Source organism: Molothrus ater, chromosome 5 (genome assembly GCF_012460135.2).
Source record: "Molothrus ater isolate BHLD 08-10-18 breed brown headed cowbird chromosome 5, BPBGC_Mater_1.1, whole genome shotgun sequence".
NCBI classification, from domain to species: Eukaryota; Metazoa; Chordata; class Aves; order Passeriformes; family Icteridae; genus Molothrus; species Molothrus ater.
The window spans coordinates 46,284,875-46,302,874 of record NC_050482.2 but is presented as its reverse complement, the minus strand read 5'-3'; the positions used below and the strand labels follow the sequence as shown (position 1 = coordinate 46,302,874).

At 36.0% G+C, this 18,000-nt stretch overlaps 1 protein-coding gene across 1 annotated transcript in view; it reads left to right on the top strand.

Moving 5' to 3' along the window:
- Positions 1-18,000, top strand: part of ANKS1B (ankyrin repeat and sterile alpha motif domain containing 1B) — a 417,422-nt gene that overhangs the window by 68,161 nt on the left and 331,261 nt on the right. Inside the window, 2 exon segments of the mRNA XM_036400345.2 lie at positions 8,065-8,175; positions 11,205-11,380. Of these exon segments, the coding sequence (XP_036256238.1) occupies positions 8,065-8,175; positions 11,205-11,380 (287 nt within the window).

Genomic DNA, 18,000 nt, shown 5'->3' with positions numbered 1-18,000 from the left:
TTTAAAAAGTCTAGTTGAACAAAAATAAGTTATCCAATATCTGAATTTCAGAGTAAACCCTTTCTTTTTTGCAGGCCACTGACATTACCATGGTGTGTCTCTTATACTTAGTCTTTTAACATTCTTCATTACACCACAACATATTGTAATATTTCAGTAGCAGTTCTATTAAATTGTAATGATAACCTACAATTGAAATGCTTGATTTGTAGCAACTAAATGACTGAAAGATTATGACAATTTTTCATTTCATTATTGTTTTTCATTTTTCTTAAATGAAAAAAAATATAAACCAGGCAGTATTTCTTGTTATTGTAGGAGAAATAATAAATTTTTTGTACATGGATTTGTTCTCCTTCCCCATCGTACGTTCCTGGTGTAAGGTTGATGGAAGTTCATTGTTTACTTCAATCTTCTACTCTAGAAGATGGCTATAAAGTGATGAAACATGAACTACAACATAATTCAGTGTTAAACGTCATTTCTTCTTGTCTATGGAATTTGTTCCCTGTGTTTTCAGCTTAGCCTTTCATTAAGTGCATTTGACAGAGGAGGTCCCTGTGGGTATCAGTGCTGCATCTTGATTTGTATTGATTATTCCCACCATTAAATAAGCCATTTTAATCAGTTCAGTGTTGGTTCTACACATGACAGGCTCCCTCATAACTGTATTTTCTAAGAACATTTCTTAGAGAAAATGAGGTCATGTAGCCATACTGTGTCATTTCTTTTCTGAATTACTTCCAAACTACATCAAAAAATTGACCAGCTTCCATAAAGTTTTCTAGTAAGATGATGGACTGAAGATACAATGTAAGTATAATGAAAATTTTGCAAGCTCTAGGACAGGTGTTCCTGTAAGGAACAGATTCATGTTAGACCTGAACCAGTTAACAGATTGCCTTGAGGTCTCCCTCTCTCCCTTCTATTTTCTTTTGCCTTTTCCCTCACTTTCCCCCTTCCTCCTCCTCTACTTCCACCTACACAGTTCCCTTACATATTCCCCATTTACATGAGACTTCAAAGTGACTTGATACAGTTCACAAACTGGTAGAATACAAAATATATATGTATGATATATATAAAATAATATTAAAAACATAGAACTATACTTTCTACAGTTTTAATTAGCTTGCCTCCTGTGTGATTCAGGTCTCCAAGTTACCTCTGTCCCAGGTAACTGACAGTAATGTGCATTGAAAAGTGGGAAGGAAGAGATGTGTGGGGGACACAGGGCTTCCCCTGTCAGCAGAAGGGAGTTTCTAATTTGAGTCAGACTCAAACTTCAACCTTTAAGTCCTCACAGAGCTGCAGCATGAACATGGTACCATGTAGAGGAAAAGAGAGTTAATGTCATCCTGGAACTTCTTCAGTGGCAGGAAAATGGTCAGTCAGAGCTCCCACTTTCTTAGACATCCAAATCAATCATCCTTCAGGTACTGATTTAAGATTCATCATAAAATCCCATCACCAACTAAACTAATTTTAATTTTAACTACCTCTTTATTATTCCATTTTATCCTTATTGTGATAACCTTACAGTCTCTAACACTACTGATGAACGTTTTTTTGCTATATGAGTAATAAGCACCACACTCCCTCTCATGGGTTTCTCATGTTGATGGATCAGTAGCTGCCCTCAGTCTTTACCACACACACAGAAAAAGAAGTCTATTAATTTCAATCCTTTTTGTTGCTTTGACATGCAGTCTTTTTCAAAAGTGTGCCTTGAAGTATAAAAATGACTGCTTAGTAGTTTCAGCTCTTATTAGTGTGATGAAACTGTCTTGTAATGAGCAGCTGTTTATTTTTGCTCTCTGCCTGTAATCAGAAGTGATGTGCAAGAATGAAAAATAGTTACAAAGATGCCATTCTGACTCCTAAGACAACCTGAGGAGCTCCTTCAGAATTCATATATATTCTTTTGGGGAACTTACATATATTCTTTTTCATCAGCAAAACGTTCACTGAATCTTTATCCATCAAAGCATGAGCTGAAGTTGAAAAAATAAGGTTCGGTACTTGCACTACTGATGATGCAGTTGACCTACCCATCTCTAAAAGACAACTGACTATAGTCTTCACTAAGGTGTGGGAATTTATCCTATTGTAGCTGGAAAATCAGTGAAGCACTACAATTTTTGGAATCCTGAATGTACTATAATTGAGTTTGACTTCAGTGCATAATTAATTCCATGCTAAGAAAGGGCAATTGCCGAGAGAGATTTAGTGGCTTCCAAATACATTCCTGTTAAGGCTGCTGTCTTCAGATGGTCATCTAGAGCAGCTTACATGGCTCTTTCATGTAGACATATAGGAAATAGAAATTCAGTTAATGATGTCAGACAATTACTGGCCAAATTTTTTAAGTTTCTTGCTAATTTTGTGCTTTATGTAGACAAAGTGGGATTGATTTGTTCTTTCACCTTGTTGCAAGGATAGACTAAGATATTATCACCAAGCATTGTCATTAATTTTTTCTGGTTCCCACTTGCACTGTTCTGAGTGTCACTTTACAGTTTATAGTATTAACATAGCATAGTATTTGTCCCTGCCATAAAACATTAGCTTTCAAAATATAAAACAAAGACTAAAGGATGCATATGAACAGGCTGGCAGAAATGGGCAAGGAAATTATGTGACTGGTATTACTGGTGGACCTGTTATGCAGAGGGATAAGAGAGTTGGAAGAAATGTTTAGAAAGAAAATCAGTTGGCTTTGAGGATATTTATAAGAAACTCCTTGAAGGAGATAAAAGAAATTTCTGGTTTTGGAAGCAGTTAATGGAGGTAGTAACACTAAATCCCATGAGCTAATACTAGACCCAGTAGGGCTGGTAGCCACCTGTGAGTAAACGCCCTCCCAGAATTTAAGAATGGTGGATAGAAATTGTTCTCCCTCTTTTAAAGAGTATTTAGACCACTACTTTTTACAGATTGTAGGTTTAAAGAAACAAGGCCTTTTGCTTGTAAGGTTTTAGAAGTGATCCTAGCATTCTTGTGATCTTCATTTTACATCTTTTCTCACTATCCTGAGAAAAGAGCAATGGAAGTTCCTGCAAAAGTTTTTTTTTTTGTGTGTGTGTGTTTGCAAAGTCTGCCGCCTTTTTTGAGGTGTTGGCACATTATCTGATAGAAGGAAAATAAATTAAAAGATCACTTTAATGAGCAGCAGGAAAAAGGCTGAGTAAGCTATAGAAGACCTAAATGTTTTTTTTACGTCCTGTTAATTATAGTTTGAATTAATAGAAATTACAGTTCAGGGTTTTTTTTCTATGTTTTTTGTAAATGTCACATCATTTTCTGTGTCTTCATCAGATCTGAGTAGCGTTGAACTCCAAATGCTTATTAGGGTTTAGATTCTTAATGTAGTAAGGAATAAATAGATATATAAGTACTATGGTACTGGAAGAGCAGAGAATTAGGATTCTGTGCCAAGCAAGACCAAGCTACTGGATGCATTTCATGGGTGCAGTGGAACAACAGCACTCAGTGCTGAAGCAGTTAACAGTACTGGCACTTAGGGCTTTTATAATTAGGCATTGGAGATAAAAGGGATGTTGCCAAGGCTAGTAGGCCTAAAATTAAACCAACCAGCTGTGTTTTAGTTTCAGCACATGTGAACGTGACGCAGGTGCGAGCTGCACAGTCTTTCAACTCTCTCTGCACAGCCCACTATGCTCTCTATTAGAATCTTTCTCTTTTACTATTTCTGGAAGCAGAATTCTCGTTATTATGAAACAAAGAAGATAGTAGATAAACAGATGAAAAATGGCAGGAGCCCCAGTAAACGCTTCTGCACAGACAGTATGGAGGGAGATGCAGTGGAAAATGCATTCCTCTATTCTGCTGAAGCTGCTTAGGAACCTAACATTGTACCTGTTACCAAATTATTCATAAATGGAAAATACATAAGCAGCTGCAGAAACAGAACTCCTTTCTGTTCCTCTCTGCTTAAATAGCTTTGGTGACATTAGCACTGGCTTTTTTTTTTTTTTTTAATCTCACTCTCTCTTTCCTCTTTCTGTGGACAAGAAGATCTTGCATTCTGTTGAGTGCAGAAGGCCAGCCTCAGTCAAGGGTGGAAGAATGGAATAGGTTTTCAGTCAAGGATTTAATTACAGCTGCATGGGATGAAAACAATTGAGATCTCAATTCTCCTTCATTGTTTTGGTTTTGTTTTTATTTTCGTTTTGTTTATGGGTTAATTTTGTTTTGCTTTTCTGGGGCCTTTTCAACTTCTGTAGGGTCTTGTGCAAAGGCTGTGGAGCATTGACTGCTTTCATGAATTTAACTACTGTTGTTGTGACTGAAAGTTTAGCTGCAACCTTCCCTATCTCACAGTCATAGGAGTACTTCAGTGCCTGTTTCTATTATCTTCCCTGAACATATGCACAAAAACATCTATTGATTTCGGCTTTCTCTGGGATTCAGTTTAACATGGATCATTTAGAAATTGTCCTCTGAAATTTAGGAGACTGAAGTGAACCAGCCTCCATCCCAGCTTGTCTGTCACCTTAGCACACCTGTCCATGGTAGTTCCCAGTCAGTTTCCTGCTACTGCAGCTGCTTTAAAGAGAAAAGGAATTGGGTCACAAAGCCTCAGGTGGGTTCTTTACCATGGGGGGCAAGTGAGCTGTTTTGGGAGGAGCTTTTTGAGAGTTTCCTGGCTGGGCCAGGACTCGACAGAGCTGTAGAATTCCCAGACAGGTTCTGGAAGATCTTAGGGAGGGCAGAGGTTTTTTCGAAGATTGCCACCCCTCAGGAAGATGTGAAGGAGGTGTAAGCACCTCCACAGGGATATTGGCTATGGAGGGGACTGGTTTCTGTAAGTTTTATTTCTCTGATCTAGTTACTTGGAGAGTCTTCTGCTTAAAAAGGTGAGTGTTCATATTTATATTCTGGTCAAATTTGGCCTTTTTGGTTTTTTTAAAGTTTTAAGGAGCCTTTTGGTCTTCCTAGGGAAGAATAGTTCTAGAAAGAATTCTATATGAATCTACCACATGGCATGGCTGAAATAGGGTATATAAAAAAAAGAAACCAGCTTATACTTAAAGGAAAATAAGTATTAATTAATTGGTTTTTATTTTCCATTAAAATAAAAAGTTTTCTGAGGTGAATATAACCATTACTCTAAGAGCCAAGGTTTGTAAACAAAGCAAAACTCCTAACCCTACCACCTCAATTAGAAATTAGGATCTAAGAGGAGCTGAAGTTAAAGCAAGTTGTGCTTTTATATTCCTTGGAAGTTCAGGAGCAGCTCTAGCTGAGCTGGGCCATGCTCTCTTCATGCTGGAGAGGCAGCTGTTTTTCTCTGCTTATATGTTCCTACTTTCCCATCTCTTTGGCATTGGCCTAACTGGTATTACAGAAACTAAGAAAGCTGGAGTTCCGACTGTTTGAACTTCCCAGAGCTTGTTCCCTGCTTGAGTTATATTCCCCACTGTTCTTATTTCCACTGCTGTGTGACCATTTGTATGGTATTATTTTTTGTGCACAGCACCCAATTTAGGTTGAGTGGGGCTTTGACAAAATCTGGTAACTAAAGAAAACTATCCTACTAAACAGACCAAGTTTTTTGACCTCTTAGTATTAAGTGCAGTAGTCCTCTCTTTACACTGAGCTGTAAAGTTCATTCTGGGTAAGGTGAAGAAGTAAAATGGTCCATTCTTCCCATTATGAATTTGACAGGTTGTGTCCTAAACAGCCTTTACTCTCCCCTGTGGTAGGAATGATGGGTTTTCCTCTAAAGTTGTGTGAAACCACAGATAGGGACACTGTTCTGGTCATGAAGTGGTACAAGTCACTAAGCTTAGCTTTGTTCTGAATTCTCTTTTTGCCTTGAGAAAAATGATCCACCCTGATCCACCCTCAAGCACCCAGCAGTAAGTTTGGGCAGGATTTGCAGATGGATTCATAGCCAGCTGCAGGTGATTAAAAGGCAGCTGCTGGTGAAAGCATCTGGTGCTTTTCTGTGCTTTTTCTTTCGTTCTTAATACAGATCACCTGTTCTGCATCTCTTTCTCTGACAGTATTATGGGTAAGTATACATTTACCTGGACTATAAGCCTCTTTAAACTGAGGCTCTGTCTTTTTCTCGTTTCTATCTGAATTTTCAATAGTATAAACCAAGTTAGGAGTAGTAGTCCCACAAAAGCCCAAAGTCTCAAGGGTTGTACCCTCAAAACATTGGTAAGGCAGCCAGCCTGTTGTAAGCCTTTTCTACCATACCTTGTGAGAGCCAACTGTAAAGGTTTTCTGGAAGGAACTCTGTGGTTTTTAAAGTATTTAAGACTTATGTTGAACCTGGGATTTCTCTTCAGAACTAGCCTCCAGGAGGTAAGTTAATTGGTCTGGAAGTTTGGACTGACAAAGAGCAAAAATAGAGAATTGATTTAAAACCACAGACTTGTATGATTATGTGAGAACAAGGTTAGAGTTCTTCACAATATCTCCTTCATTTCCTCTGCTAATTAAAGATGTAATAATCTAATAATTGTAACATTCACCCGATAGAATTACATTTCCTTTTGGACAGTTGCATAATTACCAAGCAAACATTTTTCATTCATGAATTTCTTTTTCTTTTAGTTTTCTTTGGGTATGGCTTCCTTTTTATCTTATCCCCATCTTACACGTTAACTTGACAAATACTATCTCTGACAGAGCTGGAAAACATTCCAGAGCATTTTGTCATGGTGTTAGTTTTCTCATAGTCTCCTACAGTTCGTCTTTGCTTTCAGACCCACACAAGCACAAAATTTTCATATGATGAAATTTATGACAGATAATGCCAGGGACCACTGCCACTCATTAAACTTGTATGGCATTTTCAAATCATGCCATTTAAAAAAACCAAAACAACCCAACAATCTGCAAGGCATTTTGAAAATGCTTGCTGTTCTATGCCATTTCCAATTTCAATTTCTCAGATGTCTATTTTATCACAGATTGTATTTGGGTTTTGGGATTTGTTATTTAATCATGAGTAACAGCAAGCTTAACAAGTGCATTTATAGACTGTAGAAATTAAATCAGGGAGATTTCACTTCCCAGAAACTCCTTAGTCCTTCAGTGTGGTATTTCTGAAAGACGTTATTGTACTTTGGTGCTCTGTGTGTTGCAACATATGCTATTATTGGTATCACAATGAAATTATTTAAACAATTTCATAAACTCAAGAAAATCCAGATGCAGAATAACTGCCCAAATTGAGAACCAGTTACTCTGTTGGAAAAAAAAGTGCCACTATTGCAGAAATTAATTTCATATTTAGTATTGCACTGCAATTCATTGATGTTTTGGTCTTCTATTGAAGTAGCTTGTGTAGAAAAGCACAGGAAAATCATGTAGATATTTATAAGAAAAGAACAGTAATGAAATTGAAGTTTAGCACATTCATTATTTCATTTTTCTGTTTTTATAAACATTGTTGTGAACATGGGGCAAGGGAAGTTCTAAGGAGAAAAACCAGAAATTTCAGCACACTGCTTTTTAGACTGCTATTTTTAACTAAATTTTCAGGGATGCTTTTTATTTTTCCTCATGTACTGTATCTGTGCTGCAAGCAGAGTATTTGGCTTTCTTATATCAATGCTTGTATGTATTTTGAACATCCTGAATATCTTGACAAAAAAGTCTCCACAAACTTAGAATAAAAGTGTCTTTTAACTGTAATAATGTAATAGAACAGTCATGTTGATATTTCAAGGAGGCAAGAAAAACACAGGGATAGTCTCAACTGATTACCCTTACAATGAGATTTCTGTAGCTGTTTCCACAGATTGAAGCATTGGCCATTTTAGTGTTTTACAGTACTTTCAACAAATGACTGCCTTGCAGCAGTGTTTATGAATAATTATTATTACAGGGTTGTGATATTAATGTTTGCCGATGACAATATTAATATTCGTAATAATGTTGTTATGATTAATAATTATTACAGGGTTGTAGCATGAAAATTTGAAAAGTCTGTTATGAAAAATGCAGTAGCAAATATACTTTCAATTGAAGTAAACCCTCTTAATTCAGGCTTTTAAGTGTATTTGTATCTTTAACTTGCAGAATATATGGAAACAGGAAATGCAAGCATTTCAGAGGAATGCCCACTGGAATGTGCAGAACATCAGTCTTGCGTTTTGTCTCCAGAAGTTCCTCCATCTCCAAAGGCTAAAAGTAAATACATGTACTCTGTGAATGCAAAAGCTGTACTGAATTTCTCTTTAATATTAACATTCATACAAACTTACAAAGTAGAAAAAAATTTAAGGAAGTTATTGATATCAAGTATGGGTTTTTTTCCTACCATGAATCACCTATCTTGACTTGCATACACTGTAATCCATGTCATATAGAAAAGCAAGGAACTGTATTCTCAGAAAGGGCAGGTCACTAATGGATTACAATGTACTGCATTGTTTGATCTTAAATATTTTTAATTTATCTGACCTTATCCATTGCATAATCAAGTAAAACAAAAATACTTAATATGTTGAAATACTCTGCAGGTATTGTTTGCATTTGGGTTAAAAATAGAATTTACTTTATCTTCCCTAATGAGTGCATCTACCAATGGTTTCACATTTGGAAGCCTCTTTCAAGGGTCAGAAATGTACTGCTCTTCCATTTGTCTTCTAACACAGCTTTCATACACTGTAGCAGTCACTTGTGAGCATGTGCTTTCATTTTATGTTCCAATTCACCATTTCCTCACCACAGCCACTAAAACAGGGCATGTCCTGAGTGTGGTGTCTTTCATGAACCTCCTGTAGAACCAAACCTGACTTCTACCTTCAGTAATCATCCAGAGTGAATGTAATTGACTACTGGCAAATAACTGAACCTGTCCTTGGTTTTGTTGTGTGAGTTGTGGTGTTATTTTGCTTAGTAGTTTTTTTTTTGTTTGTTTGTTCACGTTGTTTGTTGGGTTTTTTTGTCTTTTTTAACATGTTCTTTTTTTTTCTTTAACATGTTCACTGGGAGAATTTTTATTCGTGAGAGAATGAAGCTTCCTGATGCATGTCAGGTTATGATCTTCATAGTAATAGTGAACAAATGCTGTAGTTCCTATAGTATTTCCCATTGGGGTACTTAACACATATGTGGTATGTGAAGATAAATAGCTCCTTTGAGATTAGCAGGATTGTGAAGCCAACTGTGCAATAGAAATGTCTGTTCTGAAATTAAGTAGCAAATAATTTTAAAATATGTTTTACTTGTTAAAATAATAAGGTCATGATCCCACATTCCTTATTTCCTCTTACAAGGTATAAATAATGTAAAACATGCTAGCTGGCTTTTGCTTGTCTATTCTGTAATCTGTTACTAAAGGAGAGAAATAGTACTTGATCGTGCTTCCCATCCATCTGTCTGCCATTCACTGACAATCTAATTTCAGATAATTTAAACCAACTTTGGAAGAGGGATAGCAGTACCAATTACCTTTCTGTGACTTTCATGAAAATAGGGAGCTGGATAGAGGCTAAAGGCCCTAATTAATACCTGCCCTGAAAGAAATAGGCAAAATCTGTCTTTTATGTATTCTGGCTGCAATCAGCCAGTCAGCTAGTGCATTTTCACCCAGGTCAGTCCAGTTTTATCACACAGAACTCCTTCTTGCCCAGTAAGAAATACTGCAGGCCATATGTGGGAGAATGTGGGACTAGGGACATGAGCATAGTTCTGTAGGAAGCAGTAGTTCTTGTTCTTTTTTTAAAAAATCACTGTATCATGATTTTGGAATAGTTTTTAATATTTAGGTATTTTAGTTCCAATTTTTAGTTATAATATTAATCTGGAATAATTTCAATTTACTAATTAAAAAGCAGAATATAAATAAACCCGATTATAATTTTGCTTAATTTACAAGTTTTGTGCAAAGCTACCATTGACTAAGAGTAGAAAGATTAAATGCTTTTAATTCACAACTTCTAGTCTTGTCTCTGAAGATTTTGGTAATAACTGGCCATGGTTATACTTTAAATATTTTTTTGAGTATTTGTGTTTACTTAGCATAGCAAACAGCGACTATGAAAAAAATGAAACAGAGCTCTAGACCAAGCAGAGATACAGTTTTATCAGTGGATTCTGTAGTTATGTGAGTGTACTTAAGTCTAGTTTATGTATGCTGAGCTTAATATGCTCACTCTGTTTTTCCTTTTCAGCATTTTATTTCCAAAGATGGAGTAACATGGAAGCATCTGTATTTTATCAAGTCTAAGCACTGCAGTTTTCACCTATATGACTGTTGTAAACCTAGTTTAAAAAAGGGGTTTCTTACTTGCTCCTGGAAACTCTTGGTCTTTTTCATTTTTCATTGCTATTACTAAAGGTAGCTGTGTAACACACACACAGAGTACATAATCAGAACCCAATGTGGTTGATCATAATGAGTAGCTTTTCAGTCTGTGGAGGCCTTGCTGCTGCCAGTGGATTATTTGCAGAATGGTTAGCACTCAGTGTGATTCTAGTACTTATTACTACTGCTATTTCCAATAGTGGTCCTCAGTGTAGACATAGAAAGCCTATTGTCTTACTGTTCTGGCAGATTTATTTAGTTAAGAAATCTGATAAATTAAGGAGAAAACATGAAACACAGTGCAGAATGCACTAAGTGTGGGTTTCTGATAGACTGCTGTAGGAAGGCATGTTTTAAGCATGTCGGGTTTGCCCAGTATATTCTTCCACCATTCCATTTAATCCTGGAATAGTGAGCAAGAATTATTCATAAAGCATAGCTGCTTTGATGGGAGAGATATGCATTCTTAGTCACTCACAGTTTACAGATCTTATATAGTGTATTAATTAATTACAGCAGCAAACATGAACCTGATGCAGAGTATGGGATATTGATTTTGTATGTTTGTAGAAACTTTCTTTTCCTGGATTAATTTTACATTCTTGGATAGTTGCTATTTCTATAAATTTTCAGGATTAGAAAACATAGAAAGGGTAAGTATATATTCATCCTAATTAAATGCAAGGTATAGGGCAATGCAGAAGTATGTAGATTGCCTCAAGCAAATTCCTAGCCTGGAACAAAATGTCATTATTTTTGAGCAGAGAATGGTGCATGAAGATCATTGTTTAGAAGATAAGGTATGGAAAATAATAGATGATAAAGTTTAAAGAATGTGCATTTCCTTTTTAGGCATAAATTACCCCAGTATTCTAATTACTGACTAATGGTGTGTCTGTTTTTAAAGGTGAAGCTGTGACTGGAGAATTATCAAAGCTCTTAGATGAAATCAAATTGTGCCAAGAAAAGGAATACTCTTTTGAAGATCTGTCTCATACACTATCAGACCATTATCTGGAAAATTTTAGTAAAGTATCAGAGGAAGATCTTATGACCAGTGGAAGCCAAACCAAGCTTAATGTAGTAAGTAAGATGGGATACAAGGATAATGTATTCAGTTACATCTGATTTATTTATAGCACATTCAAGAAAGAAATAATAAAAGAGTGAGAATAGTGCAAGGTTAACATTATAATAAAAAAAAATATAACATGTGCTCCTTACAGATTTAGAATGTAATGTTCACTTCATTTCTCAAAGGTATTGCTTACCACACTTCAGAATGGCTTTTCATGTCACCACTAATTCAGGTTACTTGTTTTGAGCATGGCGAGGGCAAGGAAGGGGTTTTTTGTGAAATCAGTGGAGATCAGTGTATTCAATACTGAATACTAAATGTTAACAGAATCTCATCGGATATGCCCCCAAAAGAACCAGCTAAACATCCTCAGTTATTTTTCTTCTACATTTTATTACTATATAGCTTTCATTGTAGCCTAATGGTATTGAAGATTGAATCTCTAATACAGATAACGGTGGTTGTGATACTTCAGTGATTTCCAACTACAGTTGAAGATAACTTCATTGCTACTAATATTATGAATAAAGTACTCTAGGATTCATTTTTTCTGTACTGTAACAAAGCTTTTTTTTTTTTTAATTGAATTCTCTTCCTTATTAGGTTTCCTGGTTTTAGCTGGTTTAGACTGAAACTTAAATTGTGACACTAAATAAATGTGATTGCCCAGGGAATAAAGCAGAGAACAAAGGAAAACTGCTAAGTTCTAAATTTCAGTTAACGTTTTTCATAAGTTAAGAAAAATTATGCTCACTTGTGTGAGGAAAACCATGGCAAGTTAAAGACTTTCATGTTTCGGAGGATTTATTATGACATATGTAGACAAAATGAGATTTACAAAGATGCGTAGCTACCCTGAAATGCAGTAGATACTTTTGAAAAGCCCTTCTAGATGTTTGAATGTTTAGATACATAACTCATATTGAACTCAATTTGAACAAGATACTAATCCCATTTAATCATTTTTAGACACTTGTCTAGTGTCTCTCTGAATTTAGGTGCTAACTGCTATTTAAATCTTCTCAGCTGCTGTTTTGCAGAAAATGTATTCCATATAAATCCGTCTGCTCAGGCCTAAATGAAGTACAATATGAATAGAAAGTATCCAGATACTAAATCTGTAATTTCTGCGACAGGGAAATATAAAGGTAAATTAGGCAATATATTTTCTAGATATTTCATATATTTTGAATTGAACTAGATGTGGAAACAAATCTTTGAAATTGGAGACTGAAACATTTTATGGTGCTTTCCTGCTGGGGCATCCAGCTCTTTTCTTTTAGAGAAAACTGTAGTCAAGATGATGGGTGTGCACTCCCAACATGAAGTTAGGATGGAGGGCAGAATATGTTTCCCCCTGCAGTAAACCCAGGTATACAGATCTGTATGGAGAGGACTCTTTGCTGTGATGTGAGATTTTCCTGTTTGTTCTAAAGCAGCTATTTCATTTTTAATGTATTTTAGGGATATTCAGTCTGTTCAGTTGCTACCTGGCTACCTTGCATAAAAAAATGGAAGTTGCTTCCATTTTTGATACACCTTTTAATTTTGGGCAGGTATTGCCTTCCCTTTGTGTTTAGGCTCCCTGGGTGATATGAAAATCAACATGCTCTGTAAGGGGCCATGAAAGAGTAATTGGGAAGAAGCGCTAAAGTGAAGAGATATGTGTAGCTCTGAAAATGATTGCAAAGGTGAATGCTGCCAAACTGCTCTGGCGGCAGGACCAGCAAGTGTAGTCAAGGAAGATGTGTGACAGTACAGTGATGATTGAAGAAACTTAAATGAATATTTATATAAGAACATGAAGATACAGAGAGAAAGAAGTGAAGATGTATATTATATAGATGTGGAGAGTCAGAAATAGATTCCTTGGATATGTATTAAAGAGAGATTCTTGCAGCTTTTTCTGACTTAAAGTTTTCTCCTCCACGGGAAGCTTCTGTAAGAATCTCAGTAGGTTAAGTGGGTTCTTATCTGTTGTCTGCATTTGTTCACCTCACATTTGCCTTTACTGCACATATCAAGACCCTTTGAAAGTATGGGCAGCACAGGACACCCTATGGAGTCTGTGTGGAGCACAGACTCTTTCTGCCTGCTGGACTGAGTGTTGCCTTTCTCAGTTACCAGCTCCAACAGAGGGCTGGAACCTCACTTGGTGTGCTTCCACAAAGGAGCAGTTACTTCAGGTTCATATCAGTTCATATTCAGGTTCAAATCAGCAGATTTTTCCTAACTTTCATTGCTGGCTGTGCTGGCATCAGCTCTGAAGAGGTGTAGAAGTTAGGTCCCTGTTGATAATGTGTTAGGTGGTGCCATTTCCTGAACTTGTGTCGATTCCAGAGACGGTGACTGTTGAAGGCTTTTCAACTTCATGTAGTTCAGCAATCTGAAAAGTTTCAAAATCCTAAGTCATGCCACTTTGTGACCCTTAGGGAGATTCTGCAAAGGCACTGGCTGCTTGGAGACATCTGAATTTTTTGCATCATGCTATTGTTTAGAGAAATAGGGGGCCAAGACTGGGGAATTTCTGATTTGAATAGTAACTTGTGGATCATAAACTTAGGAAGCTGGAGCAAGGAGCATCAGGAGCCACCTCCTGAGGATAGCATAGGCTTGGGAAAGAGAAGACATCAGGAAGCAGAGTGCATTTCAAAGCATTTTTTTTTTTTAACAATTGGCTCTTTTCAGGAGGGCCAAAACTGCTGAGACTAAATGAGGTTATGGTTGATTTGGGACTGCAGAAAGGAGTGTCTGTCTACCCGGAATGCACAGGCTGGAATTCTATCCTGAATTTTAACTGCCAACCTCTATTGTTTGAAACAGTGGGGCTCACAGTTTTTGTTTAGTGTTAGGGTAGTGTGAATGCCTGCTTTTTAATACAGTAACTTGACAGTAAAGGCTCCATCTGGAAAAGTGGTGCTTAATTCTGTCCATGGCATAGGGGTGAGTTTCCATTGGTTGTATAGTCTCCCAGATAAAGTACAGATATCAGGTTATGATTCCTTCTAGTATTGTTTCTGCATTGTACAGCCACTGGAAAATACCAGTGCAATGTGGATAGCAGGACTTTGGATGCCTTGTTCACAGGAACATTCTCTTTCTTTTCTGGTCTTAGGCATCTTGAATGGTTTGTTGCTCAATGATACAGCACTTGTAGAATTCTGTACTTTCTTTGAAAGAAGTGGGTTTGGAAGTCTTTTAGGTCAAGGACAGAATGGAATCCATTCCTCCATTTGCTGTGTTATTAGACAGGTAGTGATCCAACAACATAACAAGTTGTTTTGGAATGTTTGTAATAAGGAACTACTTCTTTTCATCTAATTTTGCATTGAAAACATTAAATGTTTGTATTATATGTTTCTGTTGGCCAGGAGTGTGATTTGTGACAAGGCATTAAAACCCCAGAGATTTATGTGCTTACAGTATTTTCAAGTCAAATAGGAAGCAGAGTTTGCACAGCTCTGAGGTTAAGTAAAAAAAGAAAACCAAAATGAAAAAAGAAACTCTTTGGTTTAGTCTTCCGAGTTCCAAATTACTAATCAGCTTTGACTCTTAAATTTCCTTGGGACATGGAAGAGCTGACTAGGAAAATTAGTGGTGAGGATCTTGGGGACTGAAAGGCATGACATCTGGGAGAGGGAGAGTACAATAGAGCAGTAGTAAGTAGGAGTAAGGACAGTAACAGTACACCCATAGTGTAGACATGAATAGGAACAGATCTGGAGATGAGTGAAAACGTCCCCAAAGGATGCTTCCCTTCCAAAAGTTGAAAGGGGAACTGTGACAGAAGAACAGATTGTCTTAGCTGCCTGAATTGGAGGGAATGATTAATGAAGAGGGAGGAAAAGACTGAATGCTAACAGCAGAAAGTCAGATGAGAGTAAGTTAATGTTATCTTTCAATTTGAAGAGTACGTTATTAAGGATAAACTAAAGGAAGTCAAAGCTGCACTGGAAATGTCATAATTTAAAGGTTTTCTTTTGCCACTCTGGCTGTGTTTGGTGTGCTGTTGTGCAGATATTAATGCCATGTTTCCTAGTCCTAGTCATTAAAATATGTACATTACAACATAGCATGCAACGAGCCCCTATTCATTGTTTCCACAAAATCAAAGGCCAGATTGAACACAGTTTTGCAATTCTACTTCAGGGAGAGCTCCAAAAGGTGTTCATACAGCTATGCATCATTTTAGTTGCAATTCCTAGTATTTATTAATTACTTGTATGCTGGGTGATGGTCACTTCATAGATTTGTGCCTCCTGTTCTTTTCTTTGTTTTTCCCATTTTGGCCATTGTGACTTGAATGTACTTTTTAGTTGACCTATGTATGTAAAGGCATGGAAAGCCTTGACTGGTGCTGCACAGGCAAGCTTGGGAAGCTTTATACTTGAGTTTTGCGCAGTGCTGACATATTACAGTTTTTCTATGTTCCCTAGATAAAAATCTTTCAAAAAACCTAGAATTTGATTGTTCTGTGAGTCAGAAAAGCAACTGTGCTTCAAAACATATTTCAGAAAATGTGAGGTGGAAAAAAATATAGGAAAGTCCTTGATTTTTATCACAGTTCATTTGAAAATGTGTTTTCTTTTCAAGCTGAATTAAGTGTGATTGCAGTTTCAGGTTTGTTTTTTTTAAAGCATAATTAAAAAAATATTTATTTTCCAATAGATGGCAGTCTGGTTCAGTAATTTCAAGAACAAAAGCAACCATCTTATATAAGAGTTTTCCAACATTTCTTGTTGCTGTGTTAAAATTGTGCATTTTAACACAGTTGATAGTCCAAACTGCTTCAAAATGAAAACCTTAAATTCCTCTGGGAGAAAAATGTATGGAACATCATGACATACATTTAAACTAAAAGCTAAAACATCAGGACTAAATTTAGAAGTGTATCATGGCAAAGAGGTTACACACCAAGTGTGCATTCAAACAATCTGTGTGAATAGAACAGCAAGCAAGAAAATTTAAACAGGTATAATGCACAAAGCAAGGATCCTGAAAAATTAAGTGTGTCAGGAAAATGAACAGAAGGTTGTCAAAGTGTGTATTGTGAGAATCCTGAGCACCCACAAGAAATTTGCTTTAGATTCCTCTGTCTGTGACATTCTAAGATCATTGCCAGTTTCCTGTCAGGTGTGAGATTCCTGTGTATGTATTCATGTCAGGACTTAGAATTCTAATTAAACCCAGAAATGCACCGGCTGTATTGCGATGTATTTGCACATTGTGTTCTTTAAAAAAATAATATTGGAAAATAAAAATATGGGCTTTTTGTACATGTTAGAAATTCCTATGGATTTCAAAGAATATTTGACTTTTTATTTGCTTTGGCCAACCTGTGACTGCAAAACAAAAACTAGAGATTAAGAACTTCTCCACTTGCCTGTGTGTGTAAATATACATTTGCTAGATGTACATGTTGGGTACAATAAATCTCAGACTTTTTCTTTAGTAAACTTGATGTTTTATTTGAAAAATGTTTTCCTAAAATTCTCTCTTAAAAAGGGCTTTTTCTTATCTTTTCTTTATCTCTGTATTCAAAAGTTTATTTCCATCTTTATTTTGAAAAGTGTGGTTTTCTTTTCATGTAGAAACCATAAGTATTCCATATTTTTTGAGAACTCCTGAGATTTTTTTTGAACTAAAACTAATTTTAAAATGTGCCACTTCAATAGAACTGAGGCTCCACATTGAAGTATATTCTTCAGAACAGTCTCTTTAATCTTTTGTAGTAGGTGGTTGCAATGTTTGCTTTTACATTTAGGCTGTTGTGTTCAGAAGCATAACAAAAAAAATGTGTTACTGATTTTCAAGTGCAAATGCAATATCTTACTGTCTTTGGATTTGTGACATGAGTTTAGATTAAAGAGAGTTCTTGAGAGTTTTCTGTGTTCTTAAAAGCAGAGTGTATGTTAAAGGATTTTGCTTACTTACATGGTATAAATACTGAGAAACTTAAGATGCCCCCAATTTATTTTTTTAAACTGAAGATAGTAAAACCATGTAGTAACTGCACTACAGAGGGATTTCACAGAAGTGGCAGCAGCATATCTGTTTAAATTTAATGTGGTTATATAATAGATAATAAAGGCTGGCAGCAGTAATTTAAATTTAAACATGAGGAAAGGTTCTGTGTAGTCTCAGGGAAAAGATTTGGATTTCATCACAGGCATATAAATGTCAGTTTCTGTCATCCAGAGTGGGAAGTTGATACTTGTGCATGTTGAGAGAGTGGAAAAAAATATATGTAAAAATATAATAAGATTGCTGAAAAGAGTGACGGTACATATTCAAAACCACCATTTTTACTCTTATGTCAGAATATCAAGAATATGAGGCTGTATAACAGCAATAAAACTATAATCGTGTCTGGTTTATATCTAAGGAGAGATTCAAAATCATAGAATTATGTGGTTTTGAAAGAAGTTGACTAAGAGAATATATTAGAGTGGGTAAAATTTATGCATGGTTTTTCAGAAGTCAGTTATTCTGATGAATTTTTTTCTCTAAAGAAAAGAACAATTTTTTTTTTATAAAAAGCACAGGATTTTTTTATTTCGCAAAGTAATTGCTAGAGCTTGTTGAATATTGAAATAAACTGTTTAGTAGCATTATTCAAGAATAC